The sequence below is a fragment of the Abramis brama genome (assembly GCF_963993115.1).
Source record: "Abramis brama genome assembly, chromosome: 23".
In the NCBI taxonomy this organism is placed as follows: Eukaryota; Metazoa; Chordata; class Actinopteri; order Cypriniformes; family Leuciscidae; genus Abramis; species Abramis brama.
Genome location: NC_139985.1, coordinates 21,321,981 through 21,348,571, shown reverse-complemented (window position 1 = coordinate 21,348,571; position 26,591 = coordinate 21,321,981). Strand labels below are relative to the sequence as shown.

Below are 26,591 nucleotides of genomic sequence, written 5' to 3'. Positions count from 1 at the left end.
GTGTTTATTTTTCTTTATTTGGCAAAAAGCACAACACTTTGTTTTTATTGTGAGTATACACAAAAAAATACACACTTAACAGGATCGATTGATGTACAACACAAGCATGTAATATCAAAATCAATAGAGTATTTTGAATCTCTTTCGCACTGATAAGGAAAAAAAACGAGCAGATCACGCCGGCGTGATTGCCGACCTCAGAGGGTTAACCATTTTGCCGTGCTGCTTATTGATCACGCAGTAAAAATGCCCCTCCCTGCGGCCAAAACCAGACGTCTGTGGATGAGAATCCAAAACAAGCACTGGTGGGACGTTGGACACCGGGAATTCTCACAATGATCTGACAACACAAGACACCAAGCAATGAGCATATATAGGCGCTGCTGATAGACAACAGCTGGCGCTGATGGTTAGGGTGATTGGCAATCATCCTCATACACACACACACACTGACATGCGGGCAGAAAGAGAGACAGTGAATTCATGAACCGTGACAGTACCCCTCCCCCTAGGAGCGCCTTCTGGCGCTCCCAGACGAACTTACCTGTTGATTGTAATCATCGAAAAGGGAGTGATCCAGAATGTCTCTAGCAGGTACCCAACTTCTCTCCTCCGGACCGTAACCTCCCCAGTCCACCAGATACTGAAATCCGCGTCCCCTCCGTCTCGAATACGTCCAGAATATGATTGACCAAATACGTTGGTACCGGGGCAGGCGGATTAATGTGTGAATAAAAAACGGGTTTTAATTTAGACACATGAAAGACGGGATGAATTCTCCTGTATAAGGGAGGAAGTTTGAGTCAGACTGCCACCGGACTAAGGACTTTGGTGACAGTGAACGGGCCAATGAATTTGGGAGCTAGCTTGTTAGAAACGGAGCGGAGCGGAATGTTTTTGGTAGAAAGCCACACTTTTTGACCAACGACGTACAAGGGAGGCTTCGACCGGTGGCGATTGGCCTTAGCCTTGGTGCGCGCCTCCACTTGGAGAAGAGTCTCACGGGCTCTGTTCCAAGTGTGGCGACATCTCTGGACGAAGGCGTGGGCGGAGGGGACCGCGACTTCGGATTCCAGACTTGCAAAAATTGGTGGCTTGTAACCTAACCTACACTCAAACGGAGAGAGGCTCGTGGATGACAATGGTAACGAGTTATGGGCGTACTCCACCACTGAGAGTTGCTGACTCCAGGAGTAAGGATTCTTGGATACCAAACATCGCAACACTCTCTCCAAATCTTGGTTGGCTCTCTCGGTTTGGCCATTGCTTTGGGTATGAAACCCGGAAGACAGACTGACACTCGTCCCCAGTAATTTACAAAACTCCTGCCAAAATTTGGACACAAACTGGGGTCCCCTGTCGGAAATCATGTCCATCAGGAGGCCAAGTAAGCGAAAGACATGATCTACGACAGTCACCGCTGTCTCCTTGGCAGACGGTAATTTAGGCAAGGGAATAAAATGAGCCGCCTTCGAGAACCGGTCCACTACGGTCAAAACGACCGTCTTGCCTTGGGAGGGTGGGAGGGCGGTGATAAAATCTAGTGCTATGTGGGACCAGGGTCTCGAAGGGACTGACAGCGGTTGGAGTAACCCATCTGGGGCTCGATTGGAAGTCTTTCCAGTGGCACAAACCGAGCAAGCCAAGACAAAACTGCGAATGTTGCGAGCCATTAATGGCCACCAGAATCGTTGCTTTACCAAAAAGCTGGTGCGGTTTACCCCTGGATGACACGCCACGTTGGAACAATGACCCCATCGAATAACGTCGGACCGTAATCCCTCAGGCACGAACAACCGACTCGGTGGGCAACCAGGCGGAGGCGTTACCCCTTCTAAGGCCGTCTTGACCTTCGATTCGATCTCCCATGTGAGTGTGGAAATAAATAGTGTCTCGGGTAAAATGCACTCAAGAGTGGACGGGCATTCAGATTGTTCAAAAATACAAGATAAGGAGTCGGGTTTGATGTTCTTGGAACCCGGGCGGTACGAGAGAGAAAAATCAAAACGACCGGAAAAAAGTGCCTACCGAGCCTGCCTGGAGTTGAGTCTTTTGGCAGATCTAATATATTCCAGGTACTTGTGATCAGTCCAAACGATAAAAGATACCCCTTATCCTTCTAAACAATGACGCCATTCTTCCAATGCTAACTTGACTGCTAACAACTCTCTATTACCAATGTCATAGTAATGTTCGGCAGGTGATAACCGGTGGGACAAAAACGTGCAAGGATGCATCTTGTCGTCTGTGGGAGAGCATTGGGAAAGAACCGCACCTACCCCCACCTCTGACACGTCGACCTCCACCACGAACTGACGTGAAGGATCAGGGGCTATCAGGATGGGAGCCGAAATGAAGCGGCTTTTCAGATTGGTGAATACAGCTTCAGCTCTATCGGACCACCTGAACGTCGTTCTGGGGGAGGTGGTCAAGGCAGTCAGAGGAGCGGCTAGTTGGCTGAAGTTGCAAATAAAACGCTGATAGAAATTGGCAGACCCCAGAAACCTCTGTAGGGCCTTATGGGAATCTGGACTTGGCCACTCTACCACAGCCTTAACCTTGTCAGGATCCATACGCACTCCCTCAGACGAAATGATGTACCCTAGGAAAGGAACAGACTGTGCATGAAAAGCGCATTTCTCCGCCTTGACAAAAAGCCCATTCTCTAGCAACCTCTGAAGCACTCGTCTGATGTGCTGAACGTGTTCCTGGAGAGAAGATAAAAAATCTATATGTCATCCAGGTTGACATATATGAACTGATCTACCATATCTCTCAGCATATCATTGACGAGTGCCTGGAAAACCGCTGGGGAGTTGGACAGGCCGAAAGGCATGACCAAATATGACACCCTGGGGGTGTTAAATGCGGTTTTCCATTTATCCCTCTTCCTTATGCGGACCAAATGATAAGCATTGCGTAAATCCAATTTTGTGAAGACAGATGCTCCCTGCAACCGCTCGAAGGCTGAAGACATCAATGGCAAAGGGTAAGTATTCTTTACCATGATGTTGTTCAACCCCCGATAATCAATACATGGTCGCAGAGAGCCATCCTTCTTCCCCACAAAAAAGAACTCCGCCCCCTCTGGAGAAGAGGAAGGACGGATGAACCCTGTTGCTAGAGAATCAGAAATATATTTCTCCATTGCCTCCCTTTCTGGAGCAGAAAGCGAATATAACTTGCCTTTAGGTGGAGACTTACCTGGCAGTAAATCTATAGCACAGTCATAGGGACGATGTGGAGGAAGAGAAGCAGCATGGGACTTACTGAACAGTTTGACAAATTCACTGTCTCCTCCTGAAACACAGAACCAGACACAGACGAACAAGCAGACACTAGATAAGACGCATAACATTGATTACTTCAGGTAGAGATGGAATTTTGTCACCAATCCACCCTGGGATTGCGTTGTACAAGCCATGGGTGGCCGAGAACTATGGGTGCTAACGGGGAGTCCAAAAGTAGAAATTACAGTGTTTCTGTGTGATTTCCTGATATGATGAGGGTGATAGGTTCGGTGGTGAGAGAAATGTTAGGAAGTTCTTGTCCATTGAGAGCGTTGACAAATCTTGTGACCAAGTGATGTGATGGGAATCTGATACTTGTGAGCAAAAGTCCGGTCCATGAAATTACCTTCTGCTCCTGAGTCCAGTAAGGCTTGACAGTTGTAAGATTGGGTTGCCTATCTCAGTCTTACCGGGAGGAGAGTGGATGATGAGGTCTTCTTAGCAGAGATCCCACCCGATAGTAGCCTCATCTTCACTACCGGGCTCGATCTTTTACTGGGCAGGAGTATAGGAAGTGGCCCGCTCCTCCACAATAGAGGCATATTCCCTTGGACCTCCGCCTCTCTCTCTCCTCCCGGTAAAGCCGAGCTCTACCCACCTGCATGGGCTCATGATCGAAAACGGGGCTGACCATGTCCCCGCCAATGGCCTGTGGAACCTCGACGACTCCAGGTTGTCTGATTGGGCGTGTACATCATTCCATCCGATTCAACCGAGCATCCACTCTCAGTGCCAGTTTGATCAGTCCGTTCAGAGTCTGGGGGAAAGTCCAGGGCGCAGATCTCCTTCTGAACACGGTCAGCCAGCCCATGCAGGAACATGTCCCACTGCGCCTCCTCATTCCAATGGCACTCTGCGGCCAGCGTGCGAAACTCAATGAAATAATCCAACACCGGTCGGTCTCCTTGCTGGAGGTTGGCGAGTAGCCTCTCTACCCGCCACCACACGGTCGAAGACCCTCCTCATCTCTTCGGAGAGTGCCTGGAACGAGGCGCAGCAGAGATCTTTGTTCTCCCACACCGCTGTTCCCCAGAGAGCCACTCGTCCAGTCAGCAGGGTCAGCACAAAAGCCACTTTGGAACGCTCACTGTTAAAAGTCAGCGGTTGCAGAGAGAAATACATTGAACACTTTGTTAAGAATGCTCTGCAATAATTGGGTCACCTGAATAATTCTCCGGGGCAGGTAAACTTTGGCTCTGGCTGACGACTCAAATCCATGGAAGTGGACTGAACAGGCGGTGTGGGTGGCGCAGCGGGACTCTTCAGTTGTTGGAGCATGACCCGTGTTCGAAATATGTTCTTCCTGTTGATCCATGCATGCAATACTTCACAAAATGAATTCACTCAGGCTTGTTGAACTCGCTGCATCCATACTCTGGTCAGATCGTTCTGTCATGATGAATAATGGAGGATACAAGATGCAAGTAACAACAGTTTATTGATAAATGAAGTGTAGGGCAAAGTCCAAACAGTCTGATGCAGGAATGGTCGCTCTGAGTGGCACAGGGACGTCGACAGGCAACCCGATCGGTGATGTCAGAAGTGAAGAGAGAAACCACGAGAAATCCGGCATGAACCAATAAACTCTGAATGAGCAGTAATCCCAGGGCAGAACACAGAACAACAGGATCTAGAATCCAACACAGGCAAGGTGGCAAGGTAGCAAGGTAGACAGGAGACCGGGAATTCTCACAATGATCTGAAAACACAAGACACCAAGCAATGAGCATATATAGGCACGGCTGATAGACAACAGCTGGCACTGATGATTAGGGTGATTGGCAAACATCCTCACACACACACGGACAGAAAGAGAGACGGTGAATTCATGAACCGTGACAGAAAGGGTTTAATGACAATATGGTCATGGTTACACTTAGGCCACATTTACACATAGCCGGGTATTTAGAGAAACAAATATTCCCCCCCCCCCCTCCGTTTTCAATAATAACATTGTGCACACAACATCGTTTTCAAAAAAGTTGTCATTTACATCAACCCGCATAAATACGCAGTCGAGCGCCATCATAACTATGCCAAACCCATGGGCGGCAGTGTAGGGAGAAGGATAAAGCCATGCAAGCCAATCAGAATCCTCAGAATCAACAACAACAAATAACACAAGCGACCTCCTGTTCCTTTCAAAACAACAAATATACCTATGTCTTGGAAGGGAAAGCTGCAGTACAAATGCTGACCTCCATGCACTCCTTCGCCTCTGCTCCTCGATATAGTAGAGCAGTTGTATTTGCAAATGCAAACAGGCCAAAAGTAAAAATGAGTACCACCTTAACAGCATCCATGATCAGTAGATTAGAAATAATCGTTTTCTGTGATAAAAACAGTGTTTTCATGTAAATGAGAGGCCAAACCACAGGAAAATATCTGCGTCTTCCCTTCATGTAAACGGGGCCTTAAAATAGTTACAAAATAATGTATGAGATGATAAAAATATACCATTAATCGTACCCAGCATATATCTAAAATGTTACCAGAGAGAGAGAGAGAGAGAGAGAGAGAGAAAGAAAGAAAGAGAGAGAAAGAGAGAGGCTTTAGAAAAAGAAGAGAGAAAGAGCCAGAGCAAAGAAGAGCCAGTGAAAAGACAGAAAAAAAGAACCCCCAGCGAAGAGAAGAGCCAGAGAATAAAAGAGACAGAGCAACAGTTGCAATATTCTTTTATCCCCTCCTTGACCATGTGACTGTAACCCAAATGTGAGACATTAGAAGATACCCGATGTACACACATCTTGGCCTACAGGCCTTGAGCACTATCAACACCTCTGCCTTTAGGAATTCCAAATGGTCCTTGTGGTAGAAAGAGGGTGGTTGAAACAATAAAAGCAATTGTCTTTGTTCATTTTCAAATATCTTTGAATATTTTCAACCTTACACCATTGTCTCCTCACCCGTCGTGATGCACTTTTATATTTTTGGAATTGTGCTAAAGGAACAACATCTGTCTTGTGCCTATGCACACAAAATTAATTACCGCGGCCTGACATCGAATGAGTCATCCTCGCACTTATTCGATAATGGGGAACGACCCCATGATTCTTAACAGAGTGCTAGAAAAACCTCTTCAAGGTACACAGAAGGTTTTAAATGTTCAGGCAGTTGAAGCACTGAAATCTGGAGCCCAGAAATGATTTGTTAAAGGAATAGTTTGGCCAAAAATGTAAAATCTGTCATAATTTTATCATGTCACTTCAAACTTAGATTTTCTACAAGCTGACTTTTTCAAATCTGTGATTAAATTATTCCGCCATTAAAGTCAGCATGAAATGAAAATTGACATTATTTTCTTAATGCTTGTTATTGGTCTTATTGTGAACAATTCATCCATGCATGTGTCCATTTTAAAAATCTCTTTAACCTAAACATTTTTCATTAAAAGTTTAACTCGGTCTTCCGGTGAAAGTACTTCTCTACATCTTTCTTACAATCAATTGCAAACTTGCATTTAGGTCTGCCTCCATCCAATGAACAATTGACAAATAGAACCAACTACAGTTTTTTTCAACAATTTGTTTCACTCGAATGTATGTTACAATACGAAAGAAAAGTTCTGTCGCTAGTTTCATTACATTGTGTCTTTAACAACTATATGGAGGGAAACTTATCATTGAATGACATCTTACATTTCAGTCTGTTACTCATGACCAATATATGACTTCAGAAGACAGAACCCTAATGCAATTTCATTCTTTTTAAAGCTTGAAAGTCTCAGTAACCATTCATTGTGACTGCATGAAAAAGAGAAACCAGGAAATTCTTTAAAAAAATAATTTTATATTACACAAGAAAGAAAGTCATACAGGCTTGTAAACGATGACAGAGGTCTTTTTTTTTTTTTTTTTTTGCAAACTATCACTGTGAAGTGCGGAGACACTGAATACAGAGTCTGTCTCTGCCTTCATGACAGCTGTTTTAACATAGAACTGCACCAGACTGCCTCAGTGAACTCATCTTTCCCACCTACGCTCCATCAGGACTTCAGAGAACCGAAGATGTCACACACAGTCAGACACACAAACATGCTTCTAGATTCTAGTTCTAATGAAGGTAATAACCATAACAAATCACCTATTAGAGTAGCTAAATGAGTGGTGGTGGGGGCTTTGCAGACATTTTGATTACTCTCTGAATTTTTCCATGTTGCCTCAATCATATTGCCTGTCACTACTGTCTATCCAGTTAATCCATGATGGTCCTTCTATGATTTAGTGAACTATGTACTAAAGGGATAGCTCTCACAAAAATGAAAATTCTGTTCATTTACTCACCCTCTGTTAGATTATTTTCTTCATTCATAGGCGTAATAGGGTATGTCCCCACCACTTTTTGCCAGGGTCGATATTGTCCCCACCACTTTTTGAAACAACTAGCGGCACAGTTGTACCTATACCTAATATGAATAAAACATCTCCAGTTAACTAGCAGAGAATTCATTTTGTTCGTTTGTTAAATAAGATGCAATTTGGTGCTGGAATGTGTTGTTTTTTAAATCAAGCTGATTGCTAGTTGCCACTGTTATCAGTGGCACACATACAATGTTCTCTTGTGGCTCGTGCACAGTCTTCACACTCAGACGAGCACATTGGCCTTTGTGGAGACTCTTTATTCTTTCCAGTGAAATCACAAAACAAAAATGCACACAAATGTGTCCCTGCTCTTGATATACAATCACTGATTAACATATTCGGTTTTGATGAGAAAAACAAAACGATATGTGGGCAGATTAGAACCTCTGACATGCTTAAAGGTATAGTTCACCCAAAAATAAAAATGATGACATTAATTACTCACCCTCATGTCTTACCAATCCCGTAAAAGTTTTGTTGGGGAGTTCGAAAGCTCTCAGATTTTATCAAAAAGATTTTAATTTGCGTTCCAAAGATGAAAGTCTTACAGGTTTGTGTCACAGCCATGCCAGGCTCCACCCTCACACAATCACAACACACTCCCTCTCCTGAGTACTGATCACACACCTGCACATCACACACCTGCACATCATCAGTACTGCAATCACCTCCGGCATTTAAGCCTCACTCTCACTCTCAGTCTTTGTCTGGTATCGTTTGCATCAAGACGTTAACGCTGTGCTTACCACTAGGACTGCTAATCTACTTACCAGTTTCCTTGTGTTATCTCCAAGTCTTCTTCGTTGCTCCTCGTCTCCAGTTTATTCTCCTGAGTCTCCGCTATTCCAGTGTATCTTCATCCGATCTCCATCTGCAAGTATACGAACTGTGTCATTCAAGTTTAATCGTCTGGATCTCTACTCACCCACGTTCCTTCACCTGCACTGCTGATCTTTCACCTGGTTGTTCAAATAAACATTCCATTACCTGCATCCTTGTGTCTGTCCCTTCTGTCTTGTAACAGAATACCGGACCACAAAGTAAAGAAACAGAGTGCTCACTGGTCTTGGAGATGCAACCACACCTGTATCCGAATGACCTTGCTAAGGTTGCGTTCGTAATATCACAGTTGAATGGCAAAGCACTGCGCTGGGCTGAATCACTCTGGTCCCAGAAGAGTTCCATAATCCAATCTCTCTCCAGCTTCTTCCCTCACTTCAGGGAAGTTTTCGGGATGCCCACCTGGGATTCATCGATTGGAGAGCAACTGTACCAGTTAAGGCAAGGTTCCATGTCTGTGAGTGAATATGCCCTGCAATTCCGTACACTAGCTGCCGCTAGCGGATGGAATGAACAAGCCCTGCTCACCATGTATCGTCAGGGTCTGAACTCTCGCGTGCGATTGCATCTCGCTGCCTATGAGGATTCCATCGGGCTAGAACGCTTCTGGTGGCCTAACATGGCAGCGGACGTCAGAAGGTACATGAGAGGTTGCAAGGAATGCGCCATCTCGATGCCTATGAGGATTCCATCGGGCTAGAACGCTTCTGGTGGCCTAACATGGCAGCGGACGTCAGAAGGTACGTGAGAGGTTGCAAGGAATGCGCCATCTCGAAGAGTCCGCGTCATCTTCCCTCCGGTAAGCTTCATCCTCTGCCCGTTCCCAACAGACACTGGTCACACCTAGGAGTCGATTTCATAACTGACTTACCTACCGCCGATCACTGTACCTGCATTCTAGTAATCATCGACAGATTCTCCAAGTCATGTCGTCTAATTCCCCTGAAAGGACTTCCCACCGCCATGCAAACTGCCGAGCTGATGTTCAACCATATTTTCAGAGTTTATGGAATTCCCGAGGACATTGTGTCAGATAGAGGACCACAATTCATCACCAAAGTATGGAGGGCTTTCTTCTCGCTCCTAGGTGTGACCGTCAGCCTCTCCTCTGGTTACCATCCGCAGTCGAACGGGCAGACAGAACGGAAGATACAGGAGATTGGACGTTTCCTCCGTACCTTTTGTCACGGCCACCAGGACTCTTGGAACCAGTTCCTGGGTTGGGCCGAGTACGCACAGAACTCCCTGCGGCAACCTACCACTGGACTCACTCCCTTCCAGTGCGTGCTTGGTTACCAACCCCCACTATTCCCCTGGTCTGGGGAACCATCGGATGTTCCTGCCGTCGACTACTGGTTCCGAGAGAGCGAGAGGGTCTGGGACTCTGCTCACCACCAGCTGCAACGGGCACTGCGCAGACGTAGAATGACAGCCGACCTTCGCCGCTCCGACGCTCCAACGCACTAGCCAGGTCAGAAGGTCTGGCTGTCCACCAGGGACATCAGGTTACGTCTGCCTTGCCAAAAGCTGAGTCCCAGGTTCATTGGCCCCTTCAACATTTCCTTGTGTTATCTCCAAGTCTTCTTCGTTGCTCCTCGTCTCCAGTTTATTCTCCTGAGTCTCCGCTATTCCAGTGTATCTTCATCCGATCTCCATCTGCAAGTATACGAACTGTGTCATTCAAGTTTAATCGTCTGGATCTCTACTCACCCACGTTCCTTCACCTGCACTGCCGATCTTTCACCTGGTTGTTCAAATAAACATTTCATTACCTGCATCCTTGTGTCTGTCCCTTCTGTCTTGTAACAGTTTGAGGGTGAGTAATGACCGAATTTTCATTTTTGGGTGGACTATCTCTGTAAACCATTAGGGTACACAAGCAAATTTCATGGATCTATGAATTTATTCACATGAAAAATCTCTGCACTAACGATATATTGTATTAAAGGTAGATGCAATGATGAAACTATCTATATGCTAAACTATATGAGTTTTTATGTCGATTAATTAAACCCAATGTATTTTGAAATTGATTTCTAGACATCGTCAGTGGTTCTCATTATCTCATAATGACATTTGTCTCTCCCATACATGACATTTTTCGTCCCTTCATTAAAAACCGCTACTCGCCCCGGTGGTAAAAACTGGTCTAGACTAGATAACAAAGTCTTGTTTCCATTTTGTATCTTTCCGTTGAACTTGTGCCCTTCCTAATGAACTACTGTATATGATACATTATGATGAAATTTCTCTTTTCTGTGTGGGTTGTGACACCTGTCACGTTCCGTTGGGTATATGGCGACTGTACTATATAGTGACTTAAGAGCTTAAAGGGATAGTTTACTTTGAAATTAAATTTTGGTATGTTTTAGCTTACCTCAAGGGCATCCAAGATGTAGGTGTCTTTGTTTTAAACTTGTATAAATTTGTATAAATTTTTATATTTTTTTAGATCAAACCGTTCTTGTCTGTCAGTCATATAATGCATTTCTATGGTCACCACCTCAAAGAGCATGCACAGAAGTCCAAATTAAACAATTCCCCATCGTAAGTACACATTGATGGCATAAGACATGAAACGAGCGGTTTGTGTGAGAAAACGAACAGTATTTATATCATTTTTACCTCTTGTACACTTTTCGGCACTTGCGCAGACTAAGCCAGAACGCGCGCACACGTCACACACCAGGAAGTGCGTGCCCTCAGATCACTTGGACGTGGTTGTGTAGAGGTAAAAACTATATAAATACTGTTCGTTTTCTCACACAAACCGCTCATTTCATGTCTTATGCCATCAATGTGTACTTACGATGGGGAATCGTTTAATTTGGACTTCTCTGTGCATGCTCTTTGAGGTGGTGACCATAGACCTGCATTATATGACTGACAGACAAGAACGGTTTGACCTAAAAATATCAAAATTGAAACTACTGCGGAAACAAAGACACCTACATCTTGGATGCCCTTGAGGTAAGCTAAAACATACCAAAATTTAATTTCAAAGTGAACTATCCCTTTAACTGTGAGCAGTTAAAGTATATTTACACCCACCAAACTTATATGATTGACTTTCTTCTGTGGAACACAAAATAATATATTTTGAAGAGATTTGTATGTCAACAAAAATCAATGGAGTCAAATGTTGTTTTGGACTCTGTTGACTTTCATTTTATCTATGTACAAAAGACCCAGAGAATGAATCACTTAAAATTAGCATATGTACACAAAAGTGATCTGCTACCTCTGTTCTTTCTCTGTTGCAGTACTTACATGAGAATGGAGTTGTTCACAGAGACCTCAAACCAGAAAATCTCCTCTATGCTGACTTGTCAATAGACGCACCTCTTAAGATAGGTAACAAACTGTATACTCATACATTTAATCAATTATGTCTTTGATGTGGGAAAAATGAGACAGAACAGTGTACTCTGTCAGTAATGAATGGGTTTTTTATTGATCCAATCTTTTCTGTAATGTCCACAGCGGACTTTGGCCTTTCTAAAATAATTGATGAGCAAGTGACAATGAAGACAGTATGTGGGACCCCTGGCTACTGCGGTGAGTCAAAATTTAAGATAGCACACTATTTCTGTTATGATTTATTTTGTTATTTTTTAGATAAACACATACCTCTAAAATAAACCATTTAGATGTCCACAAGTAAGTGAATTCCAGTAAATGACTTATAAAGTTTTATAAGCCAATTAATTTGCAATAATTTGCCTCTATTCTCACATCCACTCAGCTCCTGAGATCCTCAGAGGAAACGCTTATGGCCCTGAGGTTGACATGTGGTCAGTGGGAGTCATCCTTTATATTTTGTGAGTAATACATTTACATTAATGTTTATTCATTGTGCAGACTCTTTTATCTGACTTGCAAGTATATGGAAAAATGTAAACACAAGTGCTTAATCATATGATTTTTTTAAAACTTTAGTGGCATTTTAAAAGTGATAATGAGTTATGGGATTTTTTTCCAAAAAACAACTATGTTATAATTATTCAACCCCTATTCAACATTGCTGTTTTTAAATTACTTAATTGTAGGGTATAAAATTGTGTTAAAACACAATTAAACCTTTGGAAACACTATAACAGCACTTTAGTTGTGACACATGCATATATTTAGCTCATGCTAATGCTAAGAGAAGAAGGCTATGGCTATAAGAACATTTCCAAGACACTAAAAGTTCCTTGAGACACAGTTGGCAGCATCGTTTGTAAGTTTAAAATGCATGGTACCATAGCAAATCTTCTAGGACATGGAAGAATAAGCACAATTTCATCAAGGGGAATAGGATGTTTGTTAATAGTAGCTTACCCTAAAAACCCTCAATTATCTGCTCAAGAGTTATACAATGTTGAATGGAGGAAAAAAACGTTTCAATGCAGACTATAAGAAGAACACTAAAGACTGTAAGAACATTACTTCATGGCCGGACACCTCGACGAATGCCACTCTTGACCAGGAGAACAGGTTGACTTGAATATGCTAAAAATAATTTGCTTAGGCCTATGGAGTTTTAGAAGAATGTTTTATGGAGTGATGTGACCAGACATTTTGGCAAAGATTATAAAGCCTTCATTGTGTAAACTGAAGCTTCACTGGATCATTGGACTTTCCAGCAGGACAATGATCCCAAGTATACACCCAAATCTACCAAAGCATGCTTTAGGGATTGGACTTGGAATGTTCTTGAGTGACCTGGGGCCTCATTTATAAAACTTTGCGTAGGATTTGCGTCAGAAGTGGCGTACGGATGAAACATAGGACGTGCGTACGCACAGAAATATTCGGATTTATAAAACCATGCGCACGCACATCCTACGCAGTTTTCCCTTAATAAATCACAAACAATTCTAAATGTAGCGCAGCTTTTGCGGCTTCATGTCACGCCCATAGATGCCCATAAATAGTCCGTGAAATGCCCACAAGTTAATATTCAGTGATTGCGAAATCATGGCAAACACAGAGAGGAAATAAAAAAAAAACGTAACTTCACTCAATGTGAAGTAGAAGTTATCGTTGGCGAGGTGGAAAAGAGGAGAAAAATGTTGTTTGGAGGGCACAATGTGGGCATTACTAATGCCAAAAAGGCACTTGAATGGCAAAAGGTTGCAGACGCCGTAAATGCTGTAGCCCAGGGAACGACAACTGGCGGCCCGCGGGCCAAAACTGGCCCACCAGCAATATTTTCTGGCCCGCCGGATTATTTTGGAAGTCCTAAATGCTGCACAAAACTCTTCCACTACTTGAGAAAAGCCGTAGTCGCGCGGCGATTTCACCGTTTTCATACTGTGTGAAACACCCATAGGGAATCATGCGGCGCGGGATTACATTTTAAAGTATAACTGTGCGTTCACACCGGACGCGAATAGCGCGTCAAATTCGCGCCTGCCGCGTCTAGTTATACGCTTGACCACTTTGTGTCCATTCGCGCGTCAAAAGACGGTAGCGGTCAGAACTCTGGTGTAGGCTACTTTGGACGGAGCGGGCGGTCTGACTGACAATAGCCCACTCCCGACATCTTTTGACAGCGTATCCGCACTTAATTCTAACCACCTGTACACCTAGCTCTGAGGAGCTGTTTGGTACTGAAACCATTGTCAGTCAACAACATTCTTTTTTTGCAAGGATGTTTGAAATAGTTCGGCAGAAAATAGCCTACTTCATTTGTCAGTAGGGCAATATGATTTTCGTTTATGTTGCTTAGAAATTTGAGTGATTGGCTTTGTCCTATTTAATTTATGTTAGGCTATTTATATTTCATATTTTTTTTCTGTGGTATTTTTTTTCTCTGCTGACAGTACAATGTTAAAATAGCCTAATATTTATATTGACACGAACACAATTTTTGTATAGCATTTATTATAGGCTACTTAATCTCATTCTTTCCGTTAGAGACATTTGAATGTGAGATTATGGAAACGAGATCTAAATTTTGCGGAACCGTCAGGTTGGGAAATAAAGCGGGTGAACACCGAGTGTATTTTAAGCAGTTGCTGAATAGAACCTTGTGGGAGCGGGACGAAAAAAAAAAACAGTCCCGCGCAGACCTCCTTAAACCTTAGGTGTGTATGTGTGTGTCCCGAATAAATACAAAAAAAAAAAAGGAATAAAGTTCAAAAGTCAGAATGTAAGCGAATGAGGTATGATTGCTATTCACACCTTTATTAAAATGGCTGTAATCTGTTACCACAATAGTACTTGATCTGTTTAAAATGATTTCCTTGATATATGCCTAAGGTGTTAAATTAAAAATCAAAATTAAAATTTGTCTAATCCAGTAATTCATTTTTTCTATTTTTGATCTGAGCACAAAACCCATTGTTATTCGTTTTTTCATTTTAGTTCAGGAAATAAATAATGGAAAAACAAGTCGTTTTTCATCTTTTTATTTTTGGTTTTAATTTGAAAAAACGATTAGGCCTAGGCCTACTCTGTGTAGCTGGCCCGCCATCTACTGGCTAAAAAAAATATTGGCCCGCGGCCAAAGTTACTTGCCGACCCCTGCTGTAGCCTCACAACCTCGGACCGTGGTCGAAATAAAAAAGAAATGGTCGGACATCAAAGTTGAGACAGAAATGGTCGGACATCAAATGGTCGGACATCTAGCGCTCCATCACCAGAGTTGAGACATACGTCATACGTTATTTTATCAAAAATAAAACAAACTAAAGGCATATGCATGAATACCATGATTCCGTAGCTGATGAAGAAATGTTTTACTATGAAAACAACTTTCCCCAGTGGACAATTAATATATCTATCTATTTATCTATCTATATATCTCCCTAATTATCTATCTATCTAATTGCATCTGCTCCGCCAGACGGACACATTGACGAGAATATCAGTTTTGTACATTATTTTGTTCTGTTTACTATATTATTTATGAGGATGAATTGCACAACATGCCAATATTATTGCAGAACATATTTCACTTTTCTTTTTGCAAATATGTGTTAATTAGCATTTCTGTTGTAATTTTCATTTGATTTTGTTTGTTATACACTGCAGATCGATCAAACGGGTGTTCGTGTAGGCTGTTAATTGTAAGACTTGCTTTGTAAAGTCTTCATGTTATTTATGAGAGGCAGTATTGTCATTTTTTTACACAACGGTCTAAAGTTTCACACACTTTCACACACTTTCACGTGTTTCTTCCATCTGCCGACGGAGTCGCCATTTCTCATTTCACCCGTTTTTGTGCGTACGCCTGGGTCAGCGCTTGCGTGAAGGACCGCACATTTTCCCGTCAAGTTTGCTTTTTATGAATACCAATTATTGCGTAGAGAGCGGCGTACGCCTTCTTTTGTGCGTACGCAACGTTTATAAATGAGGCCCCTGCTCAGTCTACAGATTAAGATCCCATTGAAAAGCTTTGGTGAGATAAAAGAAAAAAAGAAAAAAAGAAAAAAAAAGAATATGAGTGAGTTGGAAGCTTTTGCACACAAGGAATGCCCTAAGATTCCAGTAGAGAATGTAAGCACTTTACAGGTAACATTTATTTGTCATTAAAAAGAGGAAATGATTCTCTACCAAATTTGACTTTTGGGGGTTGATTAATTTTGTATCTGGATGATTAGAGCCACTTTGATGTTTTATTTTTCATTTGAACTCAGTACAAAACTTTACATTCTCAGAATCTCTCAAATATGTATTAAAGGGGTCCTATAATGCCCCTTTTTACAAGATGTAAAATAAATTTCTGATGTCCCCAGAGTGTGTATGTGAAGTTTTAACTCAAAATATCCAACAGATAATATTATATAGCATGTTAAAATTGTCACTTTTTGAGGGTGAGCAAAAACGTGCCGTTTTTGTGTCTGTTTAAATGCAAATGAGCTGATGCCCTTTCAAGAAGGGGGCGGAGCTTCAGGAGTTAGTGTTAGCAGCTCTGATTACCTCAGGCAGACAGGCACTCAAAATGTCAGAAACTGTTCAGCCTTTTATTTTGAAACTGGAGCTGGACAATGATGGAGAGACTCAAGAAGAAGTGACAACACGTGGAATACAACAGGACGTTTCTGAATGGTTAGTTGATGAATTTATTTAGCTGACGTGGAGTTAACTATCTTCAAGTCATTGATTAGCATAATTCTGTCATGATAATCTATAAATCGCTCGTGTGGGAACTGTTGTAAAATGCCTACAGAGCCAGAGAATATGCTTCATGAAGATAGAACAGGTATTGTTTAGTTCAATTACGGTTATAACTGATTGTGTCATCTTGCTTTTATGACATGCTATTGCATTTGCGTTACATACTGTATTGCAATAAATGTGAAAAGACGGATTTTTCCAGTCAGCTTGAGCCGACTCCCAAATGTGCTCTACTACAACAACTCTTCATCTTCTCATCATGGCCTCACCCCCTTTGTTGCATGTTCCCGGGGGCAGGGTTTATGTCAATTTTAGGGTTAGGGATGTCACTAACCGGGGAAGAAGCTCATTGTAGTCCCTACGAGCCATTTCTTGTAGTCCATAAACAGCAAGTTCTTTAAAAGAAAATATCTCTCTTTGCTTTGAACTTTGAGTGTCGTAACTTTGCAGATGTTGTTTTTGATCAAACAGCAACATTACACACAAACTAAAGTTAAAAAGGTGAAATCATAATAGGAAATACAAAATAGGAAAAATCAACATAGGAAATACAAAAAACTTTGATTGAATAAATTTTGTATTGATGTTCAACAAATAAAAAACAGATATAATACAAATGAGCAAATGATAAAGATCTGGTTTCTGAATATTCGATCCCTTACTTCAAAAGCACTTATTGTTAATGATATGATTACAGACTATAACCTAGATGTGCTGTGTTTGACAGAAACCTGGCTAAAACCAACAAATTACATTACTTTAAATGAGTCCACCCCACAAGATTACGGTTATAAACATGAACCTCATCTGAAAGGCAAAGGTGGATGTGTTGCTTTAATTTATAGTGATATTTTCAAAATTACTAAGAAGTCTAGTTTCAAATATAATTCTTTTGAAGTGTTGGTGCTTAATATAACAATATATAGTGTAAATGATAAATCACGTTTTGTGCTGGCTACTGTATACAGGCCACCAGGGCACCATACAGACTTTATCAAATAATTTGCTGACTTTCTATCAGAGTTAGTACTGGCTGCAGATAAAGTCCTAATTGTTGGTGATTTTAATATACATGTAGATAATGAAAAAGATGCATTGGGATAGGCATTTAAAGACATTCTTAACTCTACTGGAGTTTGAAAACATGTGTCAGGATCTACTCATTGTCGTAATCATACTCTAGATCTAATATTATCACATGGAATCAATGTTGATGCCGTTGAAATTCTGCAGCAGAGCGATGAAATCTCAGATCATTATCTAGTCTCGTGTAAACTTCATTTAGCCAAGCCGACTCCATGTTACAAATATGTTAGACCTATCACTTCTGCCACTAAAGATTTCTTTATAATATTCCTGATCAGTTTCATCATCTCAGCATCCCAGATAGCTTAGAAGAACTCGATATTGCGACAGAAACATTTAACTCTCTCTTTTCCAGCACTTAAGACCCAGTTGCTCCGTTGCGCTTAACCCTCTGGGGTCTGAAGTGTTTTTGGGGTCCTTGAGATGTTTTGACATGCCCTGACATTTGTGCTTTTTTCAGTTGCTTATAAACATATTAATGGCAAATGTGTAATTACACTCTATTTAGCACAAACAGGGCTACCATAATATGTGAGCAATATGTGTGTACATGTTTGTATTTTTGAGAGAATAATGTTTATGCATGGTTATCGAAAAAACTAAAAATTAAAGTTTCTGAAATAGGGCCACAAAACACATACTAAATATGTGTCCACAAGACTTTTGAATAATGGGTGTTGTCGCTGAATTTTTTCTTCAAAATGATCTGAAAATCATCCTGCCTAATCATTCACATAAAACAATACATTGATTTAAACTTTGTAAGACACGTTTTGTTTGGAAAGGCAATATGCGTGTGGGTGTGATTCACACCTGAGAAGACAATGACCCACATAATGAGCTGCATAATGAGCCTTTCATTCAGGTGTATCACTGAGAGGGTACCGCAAGTAAAGAATGTGAGGACTTATTTTGTATGCATGCAAATTGCATAATATCCATGGTAAACATTTCTAGTAACTATGCAGTTAATTCTCATACTGTATTTTCAGAATGTTTTGGAATATATCCTCTCCCCAAATGTGTCACTAATAAAAAAATATAATAAATAATTTAATGAGAAGGTTTATATTGACCTATTAAGATGTTGCTTAAATCTACCTTGTAAATGTATATGTTTTGCTATTGTATTAAACGGTTTTCAACAACAACAATTACAATTTTAACAATATTTCAAGTGTAATCTTTCTTTTTAAAAAGTATACATCAATTTTATCATACATATTTAAAAGTTAAGGATTCATTAGTTTGAATATTGGAACAAACACTATAATAACATCATAGTTGATAATTCAATATACCTACTTTATTTTTAACAAAACATCACATACTATATATTTAACATATGAGCAGAAATATTTGCATATAAATGTTAATTTGCAGTTTAATACGTTGCTTATACAAAGACATTTTATTTCAACATATTTCAGTCGATTTTTACACATCTCAGTATAGCAATATAGTTTGGTAAAAGCTAAACTAGTAAATGTGTTCATGTGAAAATAACATGTTTACTAATGTAAGTGCAAGTGTGCGCTGTTGTTTACAGCTGTAGTAAACATCTGTGCCTTTCATTCATTCACACACAGACACGCGATTCATATTTAAACAGTTCTTTTGCAGTTTACCGACACTATTGCATATCGTGATTAGAACAAAGCACTTAAGAATAAAAAACTTACTATTCACAGTCCTCTGAATAGCTGCATCCGATGTTCCTCGATGTGAAACTAAATTATTCCTAAGGATTATTCCACACAGCGAAGCAAGACGACATAAAGTGCACGAGTCTGATTAAACTCGCGGTGTATTTTATCCAGCTGATATGGGCGTTGACACGTTTGCATGGATTGCCTCAGATCATTTGCGTTTGAATAGCGCGCGCTGTCTGTGGGCGGGGTCATATTAAAACTTAATGAGCTACAATAAGCTGATATGAGAATGGCTGACATCTCTCTCTTTTCATACAGATTACATAAACTGAGAATAATTGTTTTTTTATATAAATTACTTCATTTAAAAGAAGAGAATTCAAGCTTTATGCCTGTGTGTCTGTGACACGTTTCAGATTGGACTTCACTGACAGAGAGAAGGCAGAACTCGCATCATGTTTATTTTTCTTTATTTGGCAAAAAGCACAACACTTTGTTTTTATTGTGAGTATACACAAAAATAATAAGACACTTAACAGGATCGAATGATGTATATCGAATGACTTGTATGTAAGATAAAAATCGACAGAGTATTTTGAGTCTCTTTTGCACTGATAAGAAAAAAAGCGAGCAGATCACGCCGGCGTGATTGCCGACCCCAGGGGGTTAAAGAAGATTAAAGAAAATAGTCCAACACCGTGGTACAACGAGCACACTCAGGCCCTTAAGAGAGCAGCCAGAAAAATGGAGCACAACTGGAAGAAAACAAAACTAGAGGTATTTCGCATTTCATGGAAGGAGAGCTCGATTGCATACAGAGAGGCCTTAAAAGCTGCTAGATCTGCTTATTTTTCAACCCTATTAGAAGAAAATAAACAAAACCATAGGTATTTATTTGAAACAGTGGCTAAACTAATGAAAAATAAAGCTTCAAGCCCAGAAGTTTCCAAGCAGCACAGCAGTAATGACTTTATGAACTTCTTCACTTACAAGATAATATATAAGGGAGAAAATTATAACTATGCAACCATCTACTACAGTATCGCATCAGGGAGTGCATTGTAGTCTCCCTAAGGAAAAATTTGATTCATTCATTGTTATAGGAGAGGAAGAATTCTCTAAACTCGTTAAATCATCTAAATCGACAACATGTATGTTAGACCCTATACCGACTAAGCTACTGAAAGAGATGCTTCCAGAGGTCATAGATCCTCTTCTTAATATCATTAATTCATCTTTGTCATTAGGATACGTACCAAAAACTTTTAAGCTGGCTATGATTAAACCGCTTGTTAAAAAAACGCAACTTGATCGTACGGAATTAGTCAATTACAGGCCAATCTCAAATCTACCGTTTCTGTCAAAGATACTAGAAAAGGCGGTATCCATGTTCCTTTTTAGAAAGAAATTATATCTGCGAGGATTTTCAGTCAGGATTTAGACCGTACCATAGCACTGAGACTGCTCTCATTAGAGTTACAAATTATTTTCTCTTATCATCCAATCGTGGTTGTATCTCTCTATTAGTGTTACTCGATCTTAGTGCTGCATTTGATACTATTGACCACAACATTCTTTTAAATAGACTCGAAAATTATGTTGGCATTAGTGGAATTGCATTAGCATGGTTTAAATCATACTTATCTGACCGTTATCAGTTTGTAGCAGTAAATAAAGAGATGTCTCATCGATCACAAGTTCAGTATGGCGTACCACAAGGCTCAGTACTAGGACCGTAGTTATTAACTTAGGGGCCGCTAACACGACACAGTTTTAACAGAAAACTTATAATTTCTTTCTGCGTAAACTTCAAAAAACGTGAACCTGTGAGAATGCTGATGGCGTGCACATGCGTATTACGAGTTCAGTCTATAGGTATGCACATTTGAATATATCTGCGCAGGTGTGTATTGCGCAGGCGTGTAGTCCTTCCCTACAAACCAACCCTCAACAAACTACTTGTCTGGCCTTAAAATATGTAATACAGAATTTTTAAAATTCGATAAAATACGATAAAAATTCTGTATTACATATTTTAAGGCCAGATAAGGACAACACAGTGAAAACGTCTCGGGTTACGTATGTAACCCTTGTTCCCTTAGAGCAGGGGTGGGGAACGTCCGGCCCCCGGGCCGTATCCGGCCCGCAAAACAGTTTGATGCGGCCCGCGAGTCAATTCCTCCCCAAAAAAAAAAAGAAAAAAAAAAAACTTCATTAACAAAAACCTCAGCAATTACTTTTCCTGTGATAGAAAACACAAAATAGGCAAAGTGGCAAGCAGCACGAGTCCACGAGCCATGAGAGCAGGGCGGGGCCAGTAGCGCGAATGTTAATGAGTCACCTGTGCACCGCACCGGTTTCAAGTTTCTCACGGATGAGCTTCGGGGGCGCGCGCGCCGCACCGGTTTCAAGTTTCTCACCGCGCCCCGCACCGGTTTCAAGTTTCTCACTGATCAGCTTCGGGGCGTATAAAAGGATCGGAACGAAGACAGCGGAGGACCAGGCATGGACTTTATTTTATGTGTGTGTGGTAGTCGTCCACGAGGGGCTGCTGCTTTTACTTTCGTTTTGTCATTTGCGTATTTGTATTAAAGTGGTTTAAACGTTTGCCGGTTCCCGCCTCCTTCTTCCCTGAACTAACTAACTAACTAACTAACTAACTAACTAACCACGTTACATTAAATATAATAGCTAATATACAATAATATTATAAAATAACATAATAGAGTCAGGTTTCCGGGTGGTCGCTTCCGACTGTGTCCGGGTCACAGTCAGAATGAACGCAACAGACACGTAGCGGTTGTCATCGCTGATATGCATCATGGCGACTGTCAAAAAAAGAAAGGTAGATTCAGAATGTCGCGCTTTTCAAGAAAAATGGACAAATGATTTTTTTTTTGTTGAAGTGAGAGGCAAGTCAGTTTCTTAGTTTGTGGGGATGCACTTGCAGTGATGAAAAAGGTAAATCTCGAACGTCATTACAGCTCGAAACATTCTAAACTCGATGAGTTGCAAGGACAAATGCGCTTGGATAAAGTTAACACTCTTCGGCGGAGTTTGGTCCCAACAAGCAGTTTTCACAAGACCGCATTCTGACAGAGACAGTGTTACTCATGCAAGTTTTGTGGTGAGTGAGTTAATTGCTAAGAAACTGAAATCTCATTCAGAAGGAGAGTTTGTGAAACAGTGCCTTGTTGCCGCTGCGGAGCTGCTAGCACCAGACAAAGTAAAACTGTTCCAACATGTCAGTTTATCTCGACGAACCGTTGCAGAACGAATAACTGATATTGCACAAGACATTGAAACAACACTGAAGGACACTGCAAAAAAATTCCAGTTTTTCTCTCTGGCCTGCGATGAAACAACAGACATAACAAACACTGCCCAACTAGCCATGTTTGTGCGTGGGATTACTGCTGAATTTGATACAAGTGAGGAATTGCTGTCTTTGCAAGCCATGCCACTACAAAAGGTGAAGATTTGTTTGAGCAAGTTGTTTTGGTGATGAACAAATTTGAACTACCATTTGAAAAGTTAAGTGGCCTTGTCACTGATGGAGCTCCAGCCATGCTTGGCTCGCAAAAGGGATTAACTGCGTTGGTCAAAAAAGAAATGAGTCGTCTCAGTCTCGATCCAAGTGATTTAGTTGTATGCCACTGCATCATACATCAAGAGAGTCTGTGTGCACATTCCCTGAAGCTCAACAGTGTAATGACAACTGTTGTTTCCACAATAAATTTCATAAAAAGCAGAGGGTTAAACAGCCGCCAGTTCAAAGAGTTACTGAGTGATCTTGAGTCTGAGTACGGAGATCTGGTTTACCATTGTGAGGTGCGATGGCTGAGTCGCGCAGATATGCTCACACGGTTTTACAAACTGAGGGACGAAGTAAAACAATTCATGGAGATTAAGGGAAAACCTGTTGCGGAACTAAGTGATGGCAAGTGGCTGTGTGATTTGGCCTTTATGGTGGACATAACGAAGTACCTGTCAGAGCTGAACGTCAAGCTTCAAGGTCCGAACCAGCTTCTCAGCTCTCTGCTTTCAAATGTGAAATCATTCGAAGTGAAATTACAGCTGTGGCAATTGCAACTGGAAAAGGGTAACACTGTGCATTTTCCTACTCTGCAAGAACAAAAGCCTGCTATGACAGCTGAATATGCTGGTGAGTGTGCAAAACTTCTTCAGGCATTTGGCGAGAGATTTCAGGACATGAAAAGTAAACAAAAGGAACTGAAGATATTTGCTACGCCATTTAATGTGGAACCATCTGATGTACCTGACAACCTACAACTTGAAATTATTGAGCTTCAAAGCAATGACGAGCTCAAACTCAACTCAACTCAACTCAACTTTATTTATATAGCACCACTAAAAACAACGATTGTTGACCAAGGTGCTGTACATTATTGCACAAAACATTGGCATTAACATAATTTACTACATAAGAAAACATGACAAAACACATAACATACCAGACACCGCACAAATCAGCTACAATTATAAGCCAGAGAAAAATAATAGGTTTTGAGTTTAGCTTTAAACTCATGTAGTGTAGTGGCAGTTCTAATAAAAACAGGTAAGCTGTTCCAAAGTTTTGGTGCAGCAACGGCAAAGGCTCGATCTCCTCTCGTTTTTAATCTGACCCGCGGAACATTTAACAGTCTCTGGTTGGATGACCTAAGAGACCTTCCAGGATTGTGGATGGAAAGTAAATCAGAGACGTATACAGGAGCCAATCCATTCAAGGATTTAAAAACCAGCATCACAACTTTAAAATCAATTCTGTAACGGATTGGGAGCCAATGCAGAGATTTAAGAACAGGGGTAATGTGCTCTCGTTTGCGCACACCAGTAAGGAGCCTGGCAGCTGCATTCTGCACCATTTGCAGACGGTTAAGAGTTGCTTGATTAGTGCCCAGATACAGGGAATTACAATAGTCAAGCCTTGTCGAAATAAAAGCATGAATCACCCTTTCAAAGTCCTTAAAAGAAAGAAATGATTTCACTTTGGCTAAAACTCTAAGATGAAAAAAACTGGTTTTGACTACCGTATTAATCTGTTTGTCAAATTTGAGAGCACTATCAAAAACCACGCCCAGATTCTTCACTAATGGTTTCACACATGGAGATAAAGAGCCAAAATTAGGGCAAAGGGAGCTAGCAGCTTCTGATGGTTCAAAAACTATGATCTCAGTTTTACCATCATTAAGGTGAAGGAAATTTAGCGACATCCAGGCCTTTACCTCTGCTAGACAAGCCAACAGACTATCTAAACCCAAGTTATTTGATCCCAGGGGCAGATAAACTTGGGTATCGTCAGCATAACTATGAAAGGAGATGCCATGCTTCCTAAAAATCGACCCCAGGGGAAGCATATATAAGGAAAATAAAATCGGAGCAAGGATAGAACCTTGAGGGACCCCATACGTAAGCGGCGCTGCATTTGAAGTAAACTCACCAATATTAACAGAGAAACTTCTGTTACTCAAATAGGATTGAAACCATTTAAGGGCATTTCCCCGAATGCCCACCCAATGCTCCAGCCGTGAAATTAGAACAGAGTGGTCAATAGTGTCAAACGCCGCACTCAAATCTAACAGCACCAACACTGCAGACTTGCCGGAATCAAGGGTCAATAAAATATCATTTAAAACTTTAACCAATGCTGTTTCTGTAGAATGGTATTTCTTAAAACCCGATTGGAACACCTCAAATATCTTGTTTTCATTAAGAAAGTTCTGTAATTGATGAAACACTATTTTCTCTAAAATCTTAGATATAAAAGAAAGATTTGAGACTGGCCTAAAGTTTGTCAGAACTGCCGGATCTAAATTTGGCTTTTTGAGAAATGGATGTACAATTGCATGCTTCATGTCATCTGGTACCGTTGCTGCTACAAGACAGCTGTTCATGATCTTTTGAACAATGGGCCCAATCACCTCAAAAATGTGTTTAAAAAACCGTGGGGGAAGAGCGTCATAGGGAGATCCTGAGGGTTTGAGCTTGGCTACAATATCTTGTAAATCGGGCAGAGTTACAGGCTCAAAATAACTCAAAAGACCCGTGCAAACTGGCGGGACAGAAAACTCAAGAGATACAGTGGAGATATTTTGCCTAATATTACTTATCTTATCCACAAAGAATTTTAAAAATGTGTCACACATAGCCAGAGACTCTGTGGGGAAAAGACCAACAGAGGGGTTAACAGCAGCATTTATGATGGAAAAAAGAGCTCTTGGGTTGTGATTATGTTTTTCAATCAAATCTGAAAAATACTTAGACTTTGCCGTTTTCACCACCTTCTGATATTGTATCAGGTTGTCCCTAAGTATTTCATATGAGACTTGCAGCTTGTCTTTTTTCCACCTTCTTTCGGCCCTTCTGCAGACCTGCCGAAGAGCACGGGTATCATCATTGAGCCAGGGCTCAGACTTTGGTTTGTGTTGTTTGGCTTTTAAGGGAGCCAAAGAGTTTAAAATATTAGTGGAGGTGGTATAAAAATGATTAAGAAAATCTGCACCACTCCAGTTATCACAAAATAAGTCAGATGATTGAAACACCTCCTTAAAAACAGCTGTAAATTCAGTACAAGTAGTTGGCGTGATTTTACGAGACAATCGAACAGCCTTAGTGGGTCTTGTGATATTAAAACAAATGGGCACTCTGAAAGTAATAGGCTTGTGATCAGAAATAGCATGATCTTCTATTTCTAAGTCGCGCACTGTCAAGCCATGTGAAAGCACCAAATCAAGAGTGTGACCCTGTTTATGAGTAGGAGAATTCACAAGCTGTACCAAATCGAAAGAGTCAATAAGGCTCAAAAATTCTTTGGCTAATAAATTAGCTGGACAACACACATGTATGTTGAAATCCCCAATAATTAACAGTCTATCAAAATTGGGGATAATTCCCCCTAGAAAGTCAGAAAACTCATTGATAAAATCTTTATGAGGTTTAGGCGGACGATAAATAACAGAGATCGCCACTGGGTTATCCAATTCCAAGACAAATGATTGCAATTCAAAACTCGAGTAAACATCAGTCGCTAACATCCGACAGCAATAGTTCTGTTTAAAAATAGAGACCAGTCCTCCCCTTCGGCCCACAGAACGAGGAGAGTTAAAAAATGAACAGTCAGTTGGTACCAGTTCAGAAAGAGGGCTCCTATCCCCTGGAGTAAGCCAAGTTTCCGTGATAAATAGAAAATCTAGGCTGCGTGAAGTAAAAAAGTCATTGAGGATCACCGTCTT

At 41.0% G+C, this 26,591-nt stretch overlaps 1 protein-coding gene across 1 annotated transcript in view; it reads left to right on the top strand.

The window, feature by feature from the left end:
• Positions 1 to 26,591, top strand: part of LOC311074419 (calcium/calmodulin-dependent protein kinase type IV) — a 158,566-nt gene that overhangs the window by 76,434 nt on the left and 55,541 nt on the right. The window contains exons 6-8 of the mRNA XM_084101000.1: positions 11,755 to 11,845; positions 11,975 to 12,049; positions 12,237 to 12,312. Of these exons, the coding sequence (XP_083957126.1) occupies positions 11,755 to 11,845; positions 11,975 to 12,049; positions 12,237 to 12,312 (242 nt within the window). The remainder of the gene's footprint in view (positions 1 to 11,754; positions 11,846 to 11,974; positions 12,050 to 12,236; positions 12,313 to 26,591) is intronic.